General features: G+C 32.9%; 1 protein-coding gene across 5 annotated transcripts in view; it reads right to left on the bottom strand.

Annotated features, from left to right (window-relative positions):
• Positions 1-501: 501 nt before the first annotated feature.
• The window catches only part of RNF138 (ring finger protein 138), a 33,751-nt gene continuing 12,891 nt past the window's right edge, over positions 502-21,361 (bottom strand). For 4 of the 5 annotated variants that reach the window (XM_077900368.1, XM_077900371.1, XM_077900373.1 and 1 more), the window contains 7 exons: positions 18,364-18,529; positions 17,068-17,183; positions 13,756-13,818; positions 6,455-6,511; positions 5,547-5,655; positions 3,932-4,039; positions 502-2,106 (listed from right to left, as the gene is read on the bottom strand). In XM_077900368.1, coding sequence (XP_077756494.1) covers positions 2,038-2,106; positions 3,932-4,039; positions 5,547-5,655; positions 6,455-6,511; positions 13,756-13,818; positions 17,068-17,183; positions 18,364-18,529 — 688 coding nt within the window. In that variant the 3' untranslated portion in view covers positions 502-2,037. The remainder of the gene's footprint in view (positions 2,107-3,931; positions 4,040-5,546; positions 5,656-6,454; positions 6,512-13,755; positions 13,819-17,067; positions 17,184-18,363; positions 18,530-21,361) is intronic. The other variant, XM_077900370.1, reaches the window with a different exon arrangement.

Here is a 21,361-nt window from a genome sequence, read left to right as displayed (position 1 = left end):
AAGGTGAGATTTTAAACAAACATTTCCATACTGAGGAATTCCCAGATAATAGCAAATAGTCAATATTTTCCTTATGAAAACGTTTATAGGAAAGACACACAAGACTATTATTGATATTTAACTAATCCACAAACTTCAAAACACAATTTCATCAAGATGATCTCTACTACAATTTTGCTTTAAAGAAACTCTCAAATCTCAGAATGGTTTAAAACTTGATATACTCGAAGTATTAACTTTGAAAGAAAGTAGTAAAGTTATTGCTTTAAACTGGAAAAACCTATGGTCAAAAATCTTTTAAAAAAGAGTTCATTAAACAGCTATTCTTACAATTACACTCATGTAACTGCAGAGAAAATGTTCAAGCACATAGTAAACATCACTCTTTCGAATGACAGAACAAAGGCATATGTTCATCAAGATGTATGGCTTTTTTGGTGATTGTTATTTCTACCCATAGTTATTACTGTTTGACTGAAAAACATTTTTACAAAACTCCACTTCCAAAATTAACATTTTTATTAAATCAAGTTAAAAAAAATGTTCACTGTAGAAAAGTCAACAAGGGCTTTAACAAAACCAAAATATACCCTTTCGTACAATATATGTATATATTAGCAGCAAACTACTTTTGAGATTTTCTTTTATGTTCTTTTAGTTATTTTAAAGAAAGCGTAAACAATGAATATTAGTATGGAATGTCAGCTAATATACTCTTCCTCTTTTCTGTGATTTAAGCCTTCTAGTACAAGTTATTTTGTGATTTTCATTAATAAATACTAAGAACAAACCCAGTTTTGACTAAGGAGTAGTGAAAAAGAGTGGCTGATAGCACCCATTCTCATTACTTCATAGTCATGCATTACCTTTGAGAGTAACAAATGAGCACCATATAAACAAGGTAATTATGTGTGTGTGTAAATTCAACTTTTAAGGTGTAATAGTAGCCAACTAGACCACTTAGCATTTTATTATTACTTTCTAAAAATTTGGTGATATATAAAATTTTAATCAAATCAGATAAATACTTCAATTCCATATTGCTTGTCCATTTTTAAAATTTTAATAGAAATTCTGTATATATATAACCTGACAAATTGCATGCATACATGTGTGTGTATATACACATACAAAAGTGTATGCATATATACATATACATCTTTAGCTTTGGATGAATTTCTAAACTGAGATGAAGCCAAACCTCTCATTTAAATATACATGTAGACTATGATATCACCAACTGAAAGTTTCTAATAAAAGTTTCATCTTAGCTAAAGAGAAATACTGGCTATTGAAAATTCTGAGGCCAAAGAGCTGTAATTCAGCTTAATATACTTTAGGCTTACAAATTAGCCAAACAGAATTTGAAATTACCAACAGTCCACTTAAGAAATAAATTTTTTTCTTAGTATTTCCTTCTAAAGCAAAAAGGGAGTGTCTTTACAATGAACTTTCATTTTTTTAAAGTTATAATTATTAAAGAAATCTCACAAGTCTTCAAAAATACTAAACATTATATAAATACAATTTTCTTATAGTTGAATTCTTCAGCTAGAATCTGTATTAAAAAATTTCCTTTGGATTGTTTCATTTAGCACTTCAAGTCTCCATTCTGCAACTCTGATAACTGGCTCAGATTTGGTAGGTTTGTATCAATCACATCTACTGTGTGTTACCTGTGTACAAGAACATCAATGGGAAGAACTGCACCAAATTTCAAAAGCAACATAAGGAAAAATTCAAGAATGTGTAATATAAAAAAGCTAAGTACAACAGGGAATCCCTTTTTTTCATTACATTAATGAAATATAATCCTTTCGGTATTTTTAAAGATATGTCCTAACTTTCAATTTTTAACTTATCAATAAGATGAAGCTTTTAGACAGCCCATCTTTATTTTTTAATTAAAAACCTAAACCAATAGACTGAATTACTTTTATTAATATACACATCAAGTTACTGAAACGGTGACTTCATGTAGTTTTCCCCTTAAAGATGGCACTTGCAGGTACAAAGATGCAGAGATGTCTATAGCCTTCAGATGTTTACTTGAAAAGATTCTTCAACAGCAGTTTGATACTGGGTTTCCTCATCTAGCTGAAGATTCTAAAAACAACAACGTCAACATGTCAATATGAAAAAAACATACTCAACTACTCAATACTTTGCCCAATACATTACACACACTTGAAATGGTTTATATTTACGTTACAATATATACACTATCCTTTAAAATATGACTTAAATACTTGAACTTTAGTAATTAAGTTCAGTTGTAATTAATCAAGAATAATTTTTATTAATTATTCTCAAATGGGATCAGCAGAGAATGAAATTTGAGAGTTACAGTACCTTATGATGAGGTTATTAATTAAAAGTATAGGTAAAGGTAACCTACAATTATAAATGATAATAAATTCTGTCATCGCTAGAAAAGAGTGTCAAGTGTCTAAAAACAAATTCATTTTATTTTTTTTAAAGATTTTATTTATTTATTCATGAGAGACACACACACACAGAGAGAGAGAGAGAGAGAGAGGCAGAGACACAGGGAGAAGCTTCCCTCTGGAGAAGCAGGCTCCACGCAGGGAGCCCGATGCAGGACTCGATCCTGGGTCTCCAGGATCATGCCCTGGGCTGAAGGCGGCGCTAAGCCACTGGGCCACCCAGGGATCCCAACAAATTCATTTTAAAGAAAATAAGCATTTGTTGAATGAAGAGAACTGAATAGCAGCTTATTCATAACATGAAGCTAAAAACTATAGCTCATCAATCTTAGTTATACTCCCATTCTTCACTTAATTCTACTTGCTATCAGTTATGTCCTATGGGTTTGCTTTAAAATAGGCTTCCACTTGACAATCTCAAATAATTAAAATTACAAACTCTTTTGTGGCATAATATAACTGGACAATTAGGTCAAAAGTGGTTCATAAAATATATTTTTGTTTTTCCAAATCATAGTTCTCCACAGTAAACTTTCTTAAAGTGAGAATTTAAGAATCTACAAGTATTTCATAAAAATGCTAAAATTATAAAAGTACACTTGAATTTTACGTTTGTTATTTTAAAACAGTATGACTAATAAACATGTAAATTCCACAAAATAGAAAAGCATTTATCAAGCCTGATATAATTTTAACAATGGAAAATTAGAAAAGAGAAAAATGTAAATTCTGTCCATGCCACTGTCAGAATTGCACATTGCCCGTGCTTACTTAAACTGGAAAACAAGTGTCAGCCATTCTTTGTCAGGATTAATACTGAATTGGTATGGTTTTAATTCATTCAAGTTGAATAAAATGTAATTTCAAAAAAAAAAAAGTCATCTAATTTTTTTTAAAAAATCATGACACATTTGGGAGGTATAAAGTAACCCCATGTTTTGATTTAGGGATTTGTTTTTATATTATATAACTTCCCTCATGCCCTGTGTTAAAGCCATCATCTAAGACCAGACTCTACTCAACTTGGCTTTATTTAATAATTAAGTTTCCTCATTTTTAAAAAGAATGTGTCTCACATGTAGATATGAGAACTCTGTTATAATAAGCAACTTATACTACATGAGAAATACACTCTCCTTCATCTGTTGTACCAATTTTACTTCTATAAGCACTTGGTACAACTATCCCTTAAATCTAGACAGTTTTCATATAAATCATCATTTTGTCAATCTAGGGGTTTGCTCTTCTTATGTTAATTATCCCTCTAGTATAGGAGGTGAACAGTAAATTCAATTTTCACCACTTCTCACAAGCCAAATTATTATTATAAAAACACCTATATTATTGTAAAAACAACAGAACTTGCTCTATAACCATCCAGTATGATACAGCAACTTGTCTCAAAACTCAAGTCTAGATCAAAAAAGTTAATTTAACTTGAATATTTATAGGGTACTTTCTTAAGCTTAAAGAATTTCACTTACCACAAATTCTCCATAATCAAACTGATGTCTTTGATTTAGATGACTAACGAAATTTCTAGTAATCTGGCTAGGATCTCCCCAAGGAAGAGACACACAAATAGGACATGTCTATGAGAAACAGAATGTTTAAGTAAAAAATAATGAAAAATAATCAAACATACTAATTATTTAAAGTATTAAAACAACACAGGCTTATGTTACTGAAAATATTTACATGAAAACCATTTCTGAGATCCAAATTTCAGGATAAAATCATTTCCTAATCAAATTACCTCAGATAAATTATATTAACACAACACAATAAAAATACAGATCTTATATATTGTTACTTAAATTGCCAACTACACAACTGTTTGAACAGAAACATCACACCCAAGCTTAATAATACCAATCATAGCTGCTATCATTAACCAGTATGTAATCTCATCTGAGCTACAAAACTATAATTATTAGCTTAATTTTATTTATAAGTAAAATGAAAGTGAAGTAAACTTTAAATTATATCCTTAAGGTTTCCAACGAAGGACACACTAAAAAGTAAATGGATGGTACGTTCAAATGAAATTAGAAGAAACTTTTGGGAACTTTTGCAACTTTCTAGCCAAAGTTCATGCTGTGCTGAAAATAATGCAGAAACAAAAATTTGCCAACGTAATATAAAACAAATGAAATATCTTAAACGTGAGATTTTTTTCCTGGAGACATCTTTGGCAATTGTATTTGTTTACTGAACAGTAACTGACCCTCCCCTAATGAGCAAAGTAGGTGGTGTGTTTCCCTTAGTGCTATGTAAGAGTTTAAGGCAGCCTCAATAGATACTGAAGCATATTCTTTCAAAACTTTCTAGTATAAGCAAATAAAACCACTTAGAAATACCTATAATCCTTTTTATTTATAAAATTTTCCTACTACTCATGTCTGAAGAAAATACTTATATATCAAAATGTACAGCTAAAAAGAAATCTCTCTTCCAGCTCAGTTTCTCCTGTTCCATTCACAGTTGAAATCACTTACCTGTGTGACTCATGTTCCAAAAGAGGACTTGTAGGACCATTAACACAATGCTGGAATCCTGCACTCCACTCTGTCTCCCTCATTCATCAAAAAGATCTCACCCCTTTCTTACACAGCCTCAAAATGGCATCAAAAAGATATCTTTGCATCAAAAAGTATGTTTCTTTTCCTTCCGTGCTTTATGCATTCATATACTAGATTCTGTAAGTGTATTTGTAAGTGTATTTACCTGCAGCAGAGCCATCAGACCAGATCCAGTTGCCTGCATCCTATAGACTAAGAAATCAAGAAGCTCCAACAGAGTCTGGTTCTGCCACTCCTCAAATGAAAATCCCCAGTTCACCTTTCACAATTTTACTTTCCTCCAGGCTGTTCTCCTATATTACCCGTACAGTAAGCATCTCCCTTTTTATAAGTGAGTTACTGGAATTTTAAATATCTCATTCTGCTTCACAGGCATTAATGTTTTTGTTGACAAAAACCTACCTTAATGATAATGCCCCATTGAAATTTAAATCAACTACTTTCCCTTGTACACATGAAGTGAAATAAATGCAACAACATATTTAAGCAGAAGACTGTCTTAAATATGGGTACTTACCACAGGAACTATTTGAAATAGGTGATTACTGTTACAGTGATCCAGTAAACGTTGTCTGGTAAAATTTGATTCTTGACACAAGGGACACTTAAAGGTAGGATGCCCAGAACTATAAAATAATTTTAAATGAAATGTACTTACTTTGAAATCAAAACATAAAAATGATGCTTTCCCATTCTTTGGACAATTATTGTCTTTTTTTTAAGTTATACTTATTAGATTATTCAAAGATTCCCTCATTTTGAAAAAACTATTTTCAGTAAATGATCTACAACAGATGTTTCCAAACAATCTCAGTTTACAGTACCCTTAAAATATCTCAGTACATTTTTTTTGTGCTGAGGTGCTTTTGGCCTAAACAAAAACAAACCTAGCTGTTACGTCCTAAAAAAGTTAAGTTTAGTCATTCAGATAAGGCCAACAGATGTCACTGTAACTCCCTTGAAAGTTGTAAATATCCTGTGGTGTCCCAGTTTGGAAAACCCATATCTAAGAACTCAAAACTTTTAAAAAGACTCCCATCAAAGTCAGATCTTTAGTCTATCCCAGTGTCTAGGAATCTAACGTACAAAATTCATAGGAAAAGTGAAAAACAAAAGCATCAATCATCAGAATGATCAACATTTCAAAACATTTTGAGGATCATGCATCACTGAAGTTTAATACCTCAGAATTTCAGCAAACGACAACTCTACCTAAATTATTCATGGAAGAAACCAGACCACAGTGAAAAAGGAGAGCTAGACTATTCTAATTTAACGTGATCTGTAAAAGCATCTGTGGCATTTATTTCTAAACTGCTAACCTAGCATTATGTCTGATGATTTCATTGAATAAAAAAATTTTATTTAAAAAAATCTATTATAAAGTAACAGATATTTACTAAAGTAGAATTTTCAAAAGCTTACCTTGTATTCTCTTGATAAGTTTCTGTGTTATCAGATGTAGATGTTTCACTCCTATTACTAAGAAGCATAGAGGGGGGAAAAGTTAATACCTCAAGTAATAAAGTACATTACAGACTCATTAAGTTGAATCACTAATGAAAATTACTAGTCTGAATTTGTTTTAAAAGCCTGAACTTCAGGATGCCTGGGTGGCTCAGTCAGTTAAGTGTCCGACTCTTGATTTCAGCTCAGGTCATCATCTCAGGTTTGTGAGATACAGAAACATGTAGGCTCCATGCTGGGTGTGGACCCTGCTTGAGGTACTCTCTCTCCCTCTCCCTCTGCTCCTCCCCTGCACATACATGCCCTCTCTCTAAAAAAAAGAAAAAGGCAACTTCAAATAGTTCTAAACTATGAAATAATTGTGGCCTTAATTAGTTTTTAAATAAATTCTGGTTAGAAAATTGCTTATTAAATCCTTATTCACATCCTTTAAAATTAATTGATGTAGTTACAAATAGGTAGAGAATATAGAATTTTGCAGAATTATCTTAAATCCCTAGCATGGTATTTCCCCAGGTTCTTCAGACTTTCAAAGAGACTCTTCTACCTAGCCTACTAGGTTTTTGAAGGGTGGGACAGAAGCAAGAATTTGTGAACTTTTTGACTTGTCACAGAATATGGTTTAAAGCTGCGGCCTCCAAAGTAGAGTAGGTCTAAGAAAACATTTAAATGTTCATTATGTTCATATTTCTCAAAAAGGAAATAGGCTTTCCAACATTTATTATACAGAACAATATGACATCCTCAATGGGACCCTATGCCAGAGCCATATGTTATATGCAGTCTCAGAGAAATTCAGAGGGAAGGGTGCATATATCCCAGATGGAGACTGTCACTTATGCCTTACAGAATTTCATCAAAGTGGTCAATTTTATAGAAATAAGATCTTTCAACAGCAGACACATTAACAGAAATTAGACAGGCAGTGGGCAAAAAACTATCATATAGATATCTGTTCTTATATCTCAATGGCAGAGTTAAAAGAGTTTTTAAACCTAGAAAACTGCTTATTCATTTTTCTTTTATAAAAAAAACAAGCAGTACTATATCAGCTGCCTAACATATCCTTTTCTTTTTGAACTTTCTTTTTTTGATTTTTCATAATAAAACTACATGCAACAAGGCTGTATTTGATGTAGGCACTCTCCCAATGACAGTCCCTTCTATGATGATAACCATGTTATCTCCCCACATGCATCTATCCTATGCTGAGCCAGCAAGCAAGCCTCCTAGTTTTCACTTCCAAAGAGGAGACTAGTAAACCACTATTTTCTGTATCTTTCCAGCAGATACTAATCTGCCTCTTCAGGTAAAGGTGGCATTTTAACAATGTGAAGAATAAACACCTTTTTAAAATAAACTCAAACTATGGAGACCTTTCCCTCTCCCTCTAGCTCCCCAACTCATACACCTGTGCAAGCGCTCTCTAAAATAAGTAAATCTTAAAAAAAAAAAAAAAATCTAGAAAGTATAGTCAACAATACTGGTTTTAGTAAAAGTATTTCTGCGACTTTAACAAAAATTTCTTATAACATTAGGTAAAGTAAAATTTTTAAAGTAATGATTTCATCTTTATCTCACTTAAATTTTACATGTATAATGTAGGTAAAGTACCAGTACTGTAAAATACATGAACAGTTTTTAATATTTCATATTTTAAAGATTTATTTATTTTAGAGAAAGAGAGGGAGCAGAGGGAGAGACAGAGGGAGAGAAGCAGACTCCGTGCTGAGTGCAGAACCTGACGCAGGACTCAATCTCACAACGCTGAGACCATGACCTAAGCCAAAACCAAGAGTCAGACACTTAACCAACTGAGACACCTTGGTGCCCCACATACAGTTTTTAAATAAACATATGCATACTTGATTTTTTTTCACTGATGGGGTATACAATCACAAAAGTGATTTAAAACATTTTAAGGGCAGGCCAGGTGGCCCAGTGGTTTAGTGCCACCTTCAGCCCAGGGCCTGATTCTGGAGACCTGGGATCGAGTCCCACGTCAGGGCTCCCTGCATGGAGCCTGCTTCTCCCTCTGCCTGTGTTTCTGCCTCTCTCTCTCTCTCTGTGTCTCTCATGAATAAATAAAATTAAAAAAAAAAACATTTTAATATCAAATTTAATGCCCTTTTCAAATGCTTTCTCCCTTCCCTCTCTCATTACAGTCCTCTATTTTCCAATAGAACTAATGATAATTCAATAGAACTGATGATAATTCATCATTCCGGCCCATTCTAATCATCCTATACCACATCTGGGCTACTGGTAGCCTACTCATTTATTCCAAAAAAGCATGAATGAGTTCAACAACTGGCACCCTATTATCAAGTAAAATTTTAAAAAGATAATTTCATTTGATGCAGAAAAAGCATTCAATAAAATTCAACCTCCGTAATGGAAACAAAACCAAAAACCCTGATCACAATGCTTTTAAAAATACAAATGCCTAGACTCTATCAGAATACCTGGGAATGGTGCCTAATATACATAATTTTTTAATTTCATAAAATATTCTGATTGGAACAGACTCATTTAATGGGGAAATCTTAAATTCAGAGTGATAGCATCATTACACAGATAAAGAATACCTATGTTAGAAAATTACAGTAAACATAATACTTAATAGTAAAATTTTAGATGCATTCTCACTTAAAATTAAAAACAAGAAAAAGGTGCTTGCTATATAATATTGAATAGAGATCCTAGTTAGGCAATAAATTGACATGAAGCACTAAGAGATAAAATCATATTAAAAAAAACAAAATAAACTAGGGGTGGTAGAAGGGGAGGAGGGCGGGGGGTGGGAGTGAATGGGTGACGGGCACTGGGGGTTATTCTGTATGTTAGTAAATTGAACACCAATAAAAAATAAATTAAAAAAAAAATAATTTTCCATATAATAAATCTAAAAGAATCTACAGGTAAATTATTTGGTGCTATCAGAACTAGTAAGTCAACAGTTGCTAAATACAACCTTAATGTAAAAATCTGTACTATTCCTACTCACTAGTAATAACCACTTAGATTATGAAACAGGAAAAAAGATCTATTTGTATAGCAACAAAAACTATAAAGTTTTACTAGGAAAAGATATAACAAAACTTACATGCTCTAAATGGAATTCTTTTAGTACATTTTTAAAAAATACTCTTTTAAAAAAGAGATGGGTCACCTTGGTGGCTCAGTCAGTTAAGTCTCTGCCTTTGGCTCAGGTCATGATCCCAGGGTCCTGAAATGGAGCCCCATGGTGGGCTCTCCCCACTCCCTCTTCCCCTCCCTACTTGTGCTCTCTCTCTCTCAAATGAATAAATGAAGTCTTTAGGAAAAAAAGGTAGAGATAGGCTGTATTTCTAGGATGGAATAATCAGTATCATAGGATGTCAATTCCCTCCAAATACATGATTTCAATATTCAGCCTCTATAATGCTTCTGATCAAAATCTCTTCAGAGATTTTCAGGAGACTCAAAAGTCTGATCCTAAAATTCATATGAAATTATCAAAGGGCCAAGAACAGCAGAGACAAGTTTATAAGTAAACCAAGAAAGGAAACTTTCCTTACCTGACATTAAGATTTATTGTTAAAGCCATGGTAATTAAGATAGCCTGATATCAGAGAAATAAACAAGTGAACCAACAGAACAGAATAAAGAGATGTATAGGACTGAAATGGCATTGTAAATCAGTGAGAAAAAACTGACCCAACAAATAGTACTGGGACAAATGACTAATGATATGGGTAAAATTTTTCCTACCACACATTACACATCCAAAATAAATGTGAAAAGCAAAGATTTAAAACGTTAAAGAAGAAAAGATCTTATAACCTTGATAGAGGAAAAAATTTCTCAAGCATGACACAAAAAGCAAAAATCATAAATAATTATACACACACACACACACACACACACATACTTTTGTACATCAAAAGACACCACAACAAAACTAGACAAAAACTGAGCAAAGACATTTGTCATCAGGAAACAAAAGCCAGAATAGACAAGTTAGGACTACCTTAATTAAAAAGCTTCTGCATAGCTAAGGAAACAATCAATAGAGTGAAAAGATGACCTATGGAATGGAAGAAAATATTTGTAAACTATGTCTCCGATAAAGGGTTAATCTCCAAAATATCTAAGGAACTCCTACAACTTAACAGCAAAGAAACTACCAACCCAATTATAAAATAGGCTAAAAGCTTGAATAAATAATTCTCAGATGATATACAAATGGCCAAGAGATATATGGAAAGATGCTCAAGGTCATTAAACAATTGAGAAATGCAAATCAAAACCACAACGAGTTATATTCACCTCATACCTGTTATGATAGCTACTATCAAAAGAACATAAAACAAGTGTGAGTGAGGGTATAGAGAAATTAAAACCTTTGTACACTGTGGTGGAAATGCAAAAATGGTGCAGCCACTGTGGAAAACAGTAGGGAGGATTCCCCTCCCCCCCCCAAAAAAAACCAAAACTATCATATGATCCAGCAATGTTACCTGTGGGTATTTATCCAAAACAACTGAAATCAGGATTGTGAAGAAATATTAGCATTCCCATGTTCACTGTGGTGCTATTCATAAAAGCCAAGAGGCAGAAACAATCTTGTGAATGCATAAATACACAAAGATATGAATGGATAAAGAAAATGTGGTATATATTTACCATTCAGCCTTAAAAGGAAATCCTACAAATGAATGAATCCTGCAAATGACAACATGAATGAACCTTGAGAATGTTCTAAGTTAAATAAGCCAGTCACAGCACAAATACTGCATGATTTCACTTATATGAAGTATGCAAAATAGTCAAACTCAGAGAAGCAAAGAATAGAATGGTAGCTGCCAGAGCCTAGGAGAGGGTGAAATGGGGAGTTACTAACCAACATGTATAAAATATCACTTATGCAAGGTAGGTTCTAGAGATTTGCTGTACAACACTGTGCCTATACTATAAGTAAGAATACTATATGACACACTTAAAAATCTATTAAATAAGTTAGCTAGCCAGCTCATGTTAAGTATCCTTCCCAAAATTAAAAAAAAAAAAAAAAAAAGAAAAAAAAGAAAAGAAAAGAAAAGAAAAGAGGCCTTTGGCTGGCTCAGTTCGAAGAGTGCAATTCTTGATCTCTGGGTTGTGAGTTTCAGCCCCAGGTTGTGCGTAAAGATTACTTAAATAAATAAAACTTAAAAAAAAAAAAAAAAAAGGAAGAGGGGGGCCTGGGTGGCTCAGTAGTTAAGCATCTATCTGCCTTTGGCTTAGGTTGTGATCCTGGGGTCCTGGGATCAAGTCCCACATCAGGCTCCTTGCAGGGGAGCCTGCTTCTCACTCTATGTTTCTGCCTCTCTCTGTCTCTTATGAATAAATAAAATCTTTAAAAAAAGAAAGAAAAAAGAATTAAAATTATGTAGGACTATGCCAAATTAAACACTATAAATCGCAATAGTTCTTAAAGCAAAGCTTTCAAACTACTAAAGTATTTCTAGTTTTTTAAAAATATGTAAAAATAAAAAAAAAAAATAAATAAAAAAAAAAAAAAAAAAATATGTAAAAATATGAAGAAAAATCTCAAAGTCTGTTTTTTTTCAAAGTCTATGTTTATGTGTTTTACAAAATGGCCAAAAAAACACATTTAATTCTGAATTATATATATATATATATATATACAGACACAAGCACACCACACACACACACACAAATACGTGGAATAAAGGATTAGCATCCACAATATATAATGAATGCTTATAAATAAGAAAAATTTTATCTAATACTTGTACCAGATTCCTTAACAGTTATTTAGCAGGGCATCTAGGTGGCTCAACGGTTAAGCATCTGACTCTTGATTTCAGCTCAGGTCATGATCTCAGGGTCATGAGATCAAGCCCCATATGGGCTCCTCACTGGATGTGGATATGGCGCCTGCTTAAGATTCTCTCTCTCCCTCTCTCACTCTGTACCCCCCACACCCATGCCCTGTACCTGCGTGCTCTCTCCTGCACTTGCTCAAAAAAAAAAAAAAAAGGTTTTTTAGCCACTTAAAATGTTCAACATCTTGGAGAGAAATTTGTTAGGAACAACATAAGACTGCTTGCAACTTTCATTCTCTTAGTCTTTGTGAAGAGCTATATTTGGACTAAATATGTAAACCTACTGATACCTACTTATTAATGTTTACAAAGAGTTAAAATTAGTAGGAAAAGCCTACAAACAGACCAAACAATTTGGTCTGGAAGATAAATAAAATATGTCTGGTATCTTAATGATTATATGCATCTTCCCTCCCTCTCCTCCTCTTCCTCACTTCTATAGAGGCTAAAGAAATCAGGAAGCATAGTCTTATAGATTAAAACCAGAATTTTATTATGAACTAGAAATGGCCTTAAACAACTAGCCCTGCTATATAATTACGACAAGCTACTCCTTACTAATGCAATAATTTTGTTAAATATCCTCTAACATTTATTACTTTATAGTAAACAGTTCTACCTTGAATGATTTGACTGAAACTAGTGGGCTAGTTTATCTTGAACTGCTCAACTGGTAGTTAAACTGTTTATATATACAGAAAAGGGGACTGCATCTGTTTTACTCATCCCTGTATATTCTAGAACATGTAGAGTGTGCCCAGTATTTAAAAGTATGATAAATCTACATTGAATTAATCAAATGATCTAATGGATTTATTTTGAAATATTTTTTACTGCTGAGATAGGTGCATGCAAATACCACTTTAAGAATTTCTACAGCCATGGAGTTCAGAGTTTAAATCATCCATTTGTACATATGAGGGAATACTATAAACCATATTCTGAGAAAACACATGCTCTACTCTTAGGTAGTCTTTTGACTTTGCCACAGAGAGGTCTTTTTTATTTTTTTATTTTTTTATTTTTTTATTTTTTTTTTTTATTTTTTTTTTTGAGAGGTCTTTTTTAAAGCAATGAATATTCATAAAATGCCACTAAATCCTGCTCAGCTATTAATTATATGGCTCTGTTCTTAATCAGCAATATAAAATGTATCTGTTCTCTAGTTACTTGACAAAGAGTAAGACCTTAAATTTTCCAAATTGAGCTGTTTATCAAAAGCTTAGCTTCTGGCAATAATCTTCAAGGAAAACTACATGAATATACAGATTCTCTCCATCCTACCACCACACCTAGATTAAGCCAGGAATATCAGAGAAAAGTCTCTAGAAGAAAAGTTTTTATCATATGCTACAGTGAAGGAGGCCTTTAAATTACAGCCCTATGTACCTTGTTTTGTATTTACCACAGGAAAGATGACGTTTAACTGTATGGTTTCTCCTTTTCAGGATGCTATGGGCAAAATCATTTCAGTATCATTTCTTTTAGTATCAGAAATACCTATGTTTCTCATTAGAAACTATTTTGTTTACAATATCACAGACTGTTGATAACTTAATGGATATTTTATTCTTTGTACTAGCTACTTGGAAGCTGTGAAACATAGTTTATAAGATATTACAATATATTTGGCTACTAACTGAAATCCTTATATATTTGGTATCTTTTGCCTCCCCCGATCTTCTCTCCTCCATTTTTCACCATGCTTTGTGTACTGACAGACTAACCTGCATCAACAGGCTCCCCTCTCTGCTTCCCAGTTGGGTTCAGCCCAGCTGGCAATTGGAAGGGTAAAACAAGAGGAGAGTTAGGATATTTATTTCCCAGACTCTTTCCCAGCAAAAGTGCCTTAGCTGGCTGCATACCTCCCAACTGCTCTCTTTATACAGCTTACTTTCTTCCAAGAAAGTATCTACTTCTTCCCCTCCCCTGCTTTCAGCAGACCCAGTACATCACTCACTACTTGTGATTTCTAGCTGCTCACATAGTATATCCAACACTCTACTCTTTGAAAATAGTCCCTTTAAAGGCTACATTCTCCTCAAACTACTTAATTTGAGCATACTATCTCTTTCCTCCCAAGACCTTTACTATATATTCTGGCTTCACATCTTCTATTTCCTACCATTAAAAAAACAAAAACAAAAGCAAAACAGACAAAAAAAACCCTTATTTTCCTTCCTTCACCAATTTCCTTACTAATTATTCATAAATAAACCCAATTTTTCCATTACAATTAGAATTTTGTATAGGACTTAAAATTAAGACCAAGAAGCCCTTTCTAGATTTCTAGATTTTAAAAAGACAGACAGTAAACAAATAAATATAATAAAGTGATAGAGGGTCTAGTTGGAGAATAAAGAACAGTTCTACCAAAAGGAAGAAATTCTAGAGGTCAGGAAAGATTTTACTGAGTAATACTTGGTCTAAATCTTCAAGAGAAAAAAAAGTCCACTGACTGGCTAAATATGGGTTGGGTGGTGGGAAAAGGTACTACTACCGGTAAAAGTATGGAGGTGAGGGAATGATGAAGGTGATAATTAAAAACTAACATTTCCAAGCAAGGGACTCTTCAATATGCTTTATCTTTATTAACCTATTTATTGTCTCCCAACCCAATGAGGTACTAATAGTATCACTACTATCCTCCTTTTTAAAACAGATTAAAAAAAATAATAAACTGAGGTGCTGTTTCTTGTCAAAATCATACAATTAGTAAGTGACAGAGCCTGGGACCCAGGCAGTCTGACTCCAAGAGTTCATTTTTTAAAAATCACTAACTTATACTGCTTCTCAAGGAAATAGTACAATTAATTCAATATGGTTAAGGCATATGATGCAATGATGGTTAGCCAAGAAAAAGAAAGACTAAAAAAGGCATGGGAAAGTGCCAGATCAGAAAGCACCTTAGAATAGAGAATTTTGTTGGATAAAACAGTTGCTGGATTTTAGATCATGGAATCTCTTAAGAATCTCAGCATTCTTTCCCCAGAAAAATTTGGCAGTTCAGGTAGTTCACAGAGTCTTTACTGGCCCATGGAGTCCAGGATAAGAAACACTGGTATGGGGCCATGTTAATTCACTGACAATGTACAAGGAGAAAGGAATAAGGACAGGATGAAAGAGATCAGAATAGCACTTGTGAAATATCACTTTGGCAACAGTGAACAGGACGGGTTAGAGGAGGACCACCAAAAGACTATTGTAATAGTTCAAGTGAGAGATGATGAAGGCTCAAACTAGAGAAGTGACAACAGTATTAGAAGAAAAGCATAGATGAGAAATACTGCTATCAGAAATCAAACTGGATCTGAGAAGTAAGAGAGAAGGCAGCAAGACTCCTGAGAAGAAACTCCAGTCCTTTAACAAGCAGTGATTGCACAAATCATACATACACTAGGAACTTTGCTAAGAACCAGAGGTACAATGTTAAACAAGACAAACACCACCTAACACTTAAGAATAATCTACGAGGCCAATAACAAATTGCTGAGTAATTTCAGTACAGTAGAAGCACAATAATAAAGCACAGGGATGAAGAAATCTGAGGAGATTTTTTTTTTTTAATTACAAAATAGGAGTGACCCATTTCATCCAATGACACTAAGCCAAGTAAAATGAGAATCTAAAAGAATTTTGCAGACTAGGCAATCAGAAAATTACTCAAGACTAGAACAGTTTCAAATGAGGAATAGAGTATGAACCTATAGTATGAGTGCTTAAAAGTGGTTCATTACTGAAAATTAGCAGCACATGAAATGCCACTGAAACAAAATCTTAAAAGACTCTGCTTAACACACTCTCTCCTGAAAGCCTTTCTATAATACTGCCAATACTGCCTTTCCTTACACAACTATGTGTGTGCTTGCTATTGTTTAAAATCTAAGCACTTTATCATCTAGGATACCTGCATAGGTGGTAATATTACAAAGAAAAGCAAGGGAATGGATAACCTAAAAGAGAAGAGTGGTTACCTCTGGGAGTATGTGGTTCAAAAGGACATGGGCTCACAAGGAGATTCTAATACCCTGAAGAATGTCCTATTTCTCAATCTGGTTTATAGTGGGTAACTGGATATTCATTTTATCACTACTTAAAAAAATCATACATGTGTATTTTGGTCATTACTCTGTGTAAAGTATACATTCCATAAAAATGTTTAATATACAAACATCAGAGACAATAAGATATATCAAACCAAAATCTAGCTTAAAAAAAGGGGGAACTAAAATAGAACTAAGAATTCAATATACTAAGTCTCATTTTTATATGACATTTTTTTCATGAGAATTAAAATTTCAAACAACTCTTTCTCAGATAGCAAATAAAGATTTTAGTTGAAAGGAATTTTCTTTAGTTTTCAAGTTAATTTCAGTTGCAAAAGAAAACAGCCTTCAATTCTCACGTTTGTTTTTTATTCAAAATGTAGATTGTTTTTTTTTTTAGAATTATTTTCAAATAACATAAGCTTAAGTATATCATGAAGAAGAAAAAAAGAAAAGTATATCATGAAGATACTCTCCCAGATGCAATCTTACAGGAGTTAAACAAACTTGAAGACAAATCTTACAGATCTGTTACTTGGCAATTTACTTTAAACACACACACATACTCAAAATAAAAAACACCTTATTATATAATTCCCCAAACAATTCCATTTCAACTATAAAAATTCTCTTTTTAAGAATAAATATTGCTTACCTGTTCCCTACTGAATCTTGAGAGATCTGAAAGTTTGGAATGATAGAGGAAACACCATATTCATCTTGATACTTCTTACAAGATTTGTAATGATGTCTCATGCGATAGAATTTAATCTGTAAATTATTGATCAAAATATAATGTGATTTTTAATTTCAAATAGAATTCATAAGATTTGAGATATTGTCAACAGGAGAAAAACAAGATAAACATAACTAAATATTCCATTTAAACAAGAGTTTTTTCATGTAAATGATTTAATTCTTAAGTGGAAGCTGAAAATAAGTATTAAGTATTTGTCCTTTAGATACAGATATAAACTCACTGCAAAAAATATTAACAAATAAATTTACATTTGAAACTACACTACCGATAATAGACTTTAAATAAGCAGTAATAGATTGCCTTATGTTATTGGGCATTTCTTTATTCTTTATTGCGTCCAGGTAGAGTTAGAAAGTGCTTTAAAAAAAATTAAGTTCCCAGGTTAACATCTGGAACATTTTTCAGTTTCTCACTGAGGAGCAGGGCCTGAATCTCTCAAGTGTATTTTCCAGTTTCACTTCATTGCCCTGTCAGTTAACACTTCCTTCAAAGAGATGGAAAAGCAGATCTGACTTGTGTGAATGCATGAAATAGCAACTGGTTTTGCTCACTGACTTTATTAGCTGTTTGAAAAAGTGGCTGCAATAAATCCATAAACATATGGATATACTCAAAGCCTAATCACCCCTCACTATTTCACTCCCTCTTCAACTGATAGAATAAAATCCAGACTAGAGAGTTAATGCCAGTTATTTGCCAACACCTGGTTTTCTTACCCGTTCCTTAAAAATTAGCCTTCTGCAAAATATTTTGTGATTTCTTAAACACATGAATACAAGGTAAAGCAGGCAGCTAAAGAGTTCCTTGACTACATAAATCCATTTGGCCCATTTCTATATACAAAATTACAATAATGATGCTGCTACCATCACAATTTGTACCAGAATAAGGTTTAAATGAGTTAAATGCCAGTTTGCTCAATTAATAGGTAATCTGTGAACAATTACTTTGAGAAAAATGCCCTGTTAAAAATTATGACAAATTCACAAGTTATATCTTTCAGTCTCTGTTCTCAACAAGTTTATAATCTATTAAGATCTACCATCAGTTTGTTTGGCCTTTCTACCCAATTTAAGTTAATTTCTTTCTCATCAAACCAGCACCTACCAAGAAAATTCCAACAGGAATTTGACTTTCGAAGCAGAACAGAACCTTCATTTTCAAAGAAGAGCTATGTCAAATTTACTCTACCTGTTTTGCACAGCATCTGCAGCTACCAGAAAACTTCCTCATGATATTTTCAAGGTCTAAGGCCCGTTCAGGACATGCTCTCTCTCTTCTAGTCACATTTCCACGACAGAGAGGACAATGTATTCCGCTTTCTCTCATTGCAGTCAGGAAACATTTTCTACAGAAACTAAACCAAACATTATGACATGTCAACTACAGAAAAAAAAGACTCTTTTCATTTCTATGATTAAACACAATCATGTGGTTATGGATATGTATTCATGTTAAATGAGTTAGGCTATGCAAATGTACTCATAGAATTTTAAAAATTGTACACATATTTCTCAGAGTCTAAGACTAATAATTAAACTAAATGGGAATATAAAAGATATTGCACTCAATTATGCTTTAAACTTTTTAACATAATATATGAAAAATAAGTATTAACACTACATAACATTATCAGAGGAAGGATGGTACAAAGCAATGACTGATTGGCTTCTCCTGTATCATTTAGTAACTGTTACCTTATGCAACACATTCAGTGATACTAGATCTCCATTTCCTCCCCTTATAAAATGAAAGAATAGACCACATCAGCTTTTGTCTCAAACTGATAAACTTCAAGATATTCCACAAGATATTAATAGGTCTACCACCAAATGGTGCATAAATTGATTTGGGAAATTCTAGGATAACATTCAAGTTTCTCTGCTAGGAAAAATGTTAAGTATTACTCAAACTTATATTGCCAGGAAATATGAAAATTTCCCACAACAATGTGCAATGGAACACAATTTGAGAAATATTTAAAGACCCTTCCAGCTCTAAACATCTCTAAATGTTCTAATTAGAACCAAACTCACTAAAAATCTTTATTTCTTCTCTCCTAACACAAATAACAAACTTGATCATTTAGCTTTAAAAAAAATAAATAAATAAATAGGGGATCCCTGGGTGGCTCAGCGGTCTGGTGCCTTTGGCCCAGGGCGCGATCCTGGAGTACTGGGATGGAGTCCCACGTCGGGCTCCCAGCGTGGAGTCTCCTTCTCCCTCTGCCTGTGTCTCTGTCTCTCTCTCTCTTTGCTCTCTCTCTATATCTATCATGAATAAATAAATAAAATCTTTAAAAAAAAATAGATAAATGACAGCCATCTGCATCTGGAGTCCAGAAGTACATATAAATTTAATCCAATCACCTATACATGCAAATATTCAATCTTTCTCCTCTAATAAAAGTTGAGAACAAACAGGTAATAAGTGATCATAGAAAATGAGTTTCCTAACTATGTAGCATTGAACAAGTCACTTTTTCCTCTGCAGTTTCCTCACCCATAAAATACTTACAGTTGAAACAACTGTTCAGAGGATTAGAAGAGGTAATACAGTAAAATGCTTATCACAGTATTTTTGACAGTTATAAAGTCCTCATAGTAACTAATATCACTAACATAGAATTTGATATGAGTGCTAAGGCCACAAATTAAAATATTAAAAATATTTATCATAAGAAAAAAATTCATCATAACCTAGAGTCAAAAAAATGCAAAGTAAACATGACTGAGATACCATCTTTCAGCTGTCAAACTAAAAACTGGCTTTAAAAATAATAACCAGTGTTAGAAGAGATATAAAAGAAAGGAGTAATCTATATTTCTGGGTAACAATTTGTCAGTACTTATCAAAGTCTTTATTAAAGAGGGCATCCTAAAAGTCTTAGTGCCATTCTGAGCTTTAATAATTTTGGAAAGTATGAAAACTAGAAAGCTACAAAATCATCATTTGTAAGTTCAACTGTTAAAAACTGAAATTTAATTGTCTATATATCTTGTAGATTTTGAATAATAAATTTTTAACTTAAATTCTTTGTTTCAGTCACTGTTTGCATTCTGTAATCAAAGAGGGGGAAAAAAGAAGGGAGGATGAGTCAGAAAAAAAAAGGAAGACTAACCGGAGCAATGGTCTAGACCATGGAAAGGTCTACATTAAGGCAGGGATAGGAGAAACAGAGGATCTCTACTTCAGAGACACATTTCTCAGTTTCTGATTGTGTATATAGGGAGCTTCCTATGTTAGCAAATAAAATCAACAGAATTGTTTGACAATTACTTGTGGGAGGATGAGAAAGATAAGCATTTCTAACCTAGAAGAGTAAGTAAAAGGCAATTGTATTAACCAAATTAAGAAATAGTGGAAGAGCTGGTTTGACAGAGGAAAGATAGATGCAAGTTCAAAGTACCTACGAAAACCTCAATGCATGATATTCAGTTAACAACTAGAAATACGGATCTTGGAGTTATGGAGAAAAATATGGAGGGCTGATAAAGTGCAAAGAGCACTAAAAAATCTAGAGAAATATAAACATTTATAGGAGAGTTCAGAGAGAAGACTCAGAGAAAAAGAAGACTAAGTAATATTAGAGAAGCCAAGTTTAATAAGCTGTCAAAGAGAAATAATAAAAAGATGAAAGTAAAACTGTCACCAGATAATTAAGTTAAACTTTCCTCTTTAAATAAGGACTTGAAAACTGTCCACAAAGTTCATACCAGCGAAATTCATTACAAAGAGATAATCATGCATAAAAATGATGATGCTTGAGTGAAAGAAATGAAGTAGAACAGTAACTATTAGAAGGTAAATTAGTCAATATGCTGGCTAATTTAACAATTACTTATAAATAAAACATAAACATAGACTATTAAAAGATCTTGAAAAACCAAGATAAACAAATGCTGTAGTTAAAGGAAGCGGCTAAAATAAAGCAAAATTTCAAAACTCACTCACTGATTAAATAACTAAAATAGTAAAAATGTGGTAACACCATATACCAACCAGAATGACTAAAATGAAAAAGGTAGAAAATACAAAGTGTTGAGGGGGATGTGAGCCAACTTAAACTCCCATTTGATCTAGGAGAATGCAAACTAAATACAATCATTTGGAAAATTAATACAATCATTTAGAAAACTGACAGTATCCACTATAACCCAGTAATTCCATCCCAAAGTTTATACCCAAC

This window comes from Canis aureus, chromosome 6 (genome assembly GCF_053574225.1).
Source record: "Canis aureus isolate CA01 chromosome 6, VMU_Caureus_v.1.0, whole genome shotgun sequence".
Taxonomy (NCBI): Eukaryota; Metazoa; Chordata; class Mammalia; order Carnivora; family Canidae; genus Canis; species Canis aureus.
Note: the sequence above shows the minus strand (reverse complement) of the source record. Positions and strands in the feature narration are given on the sequence as shown.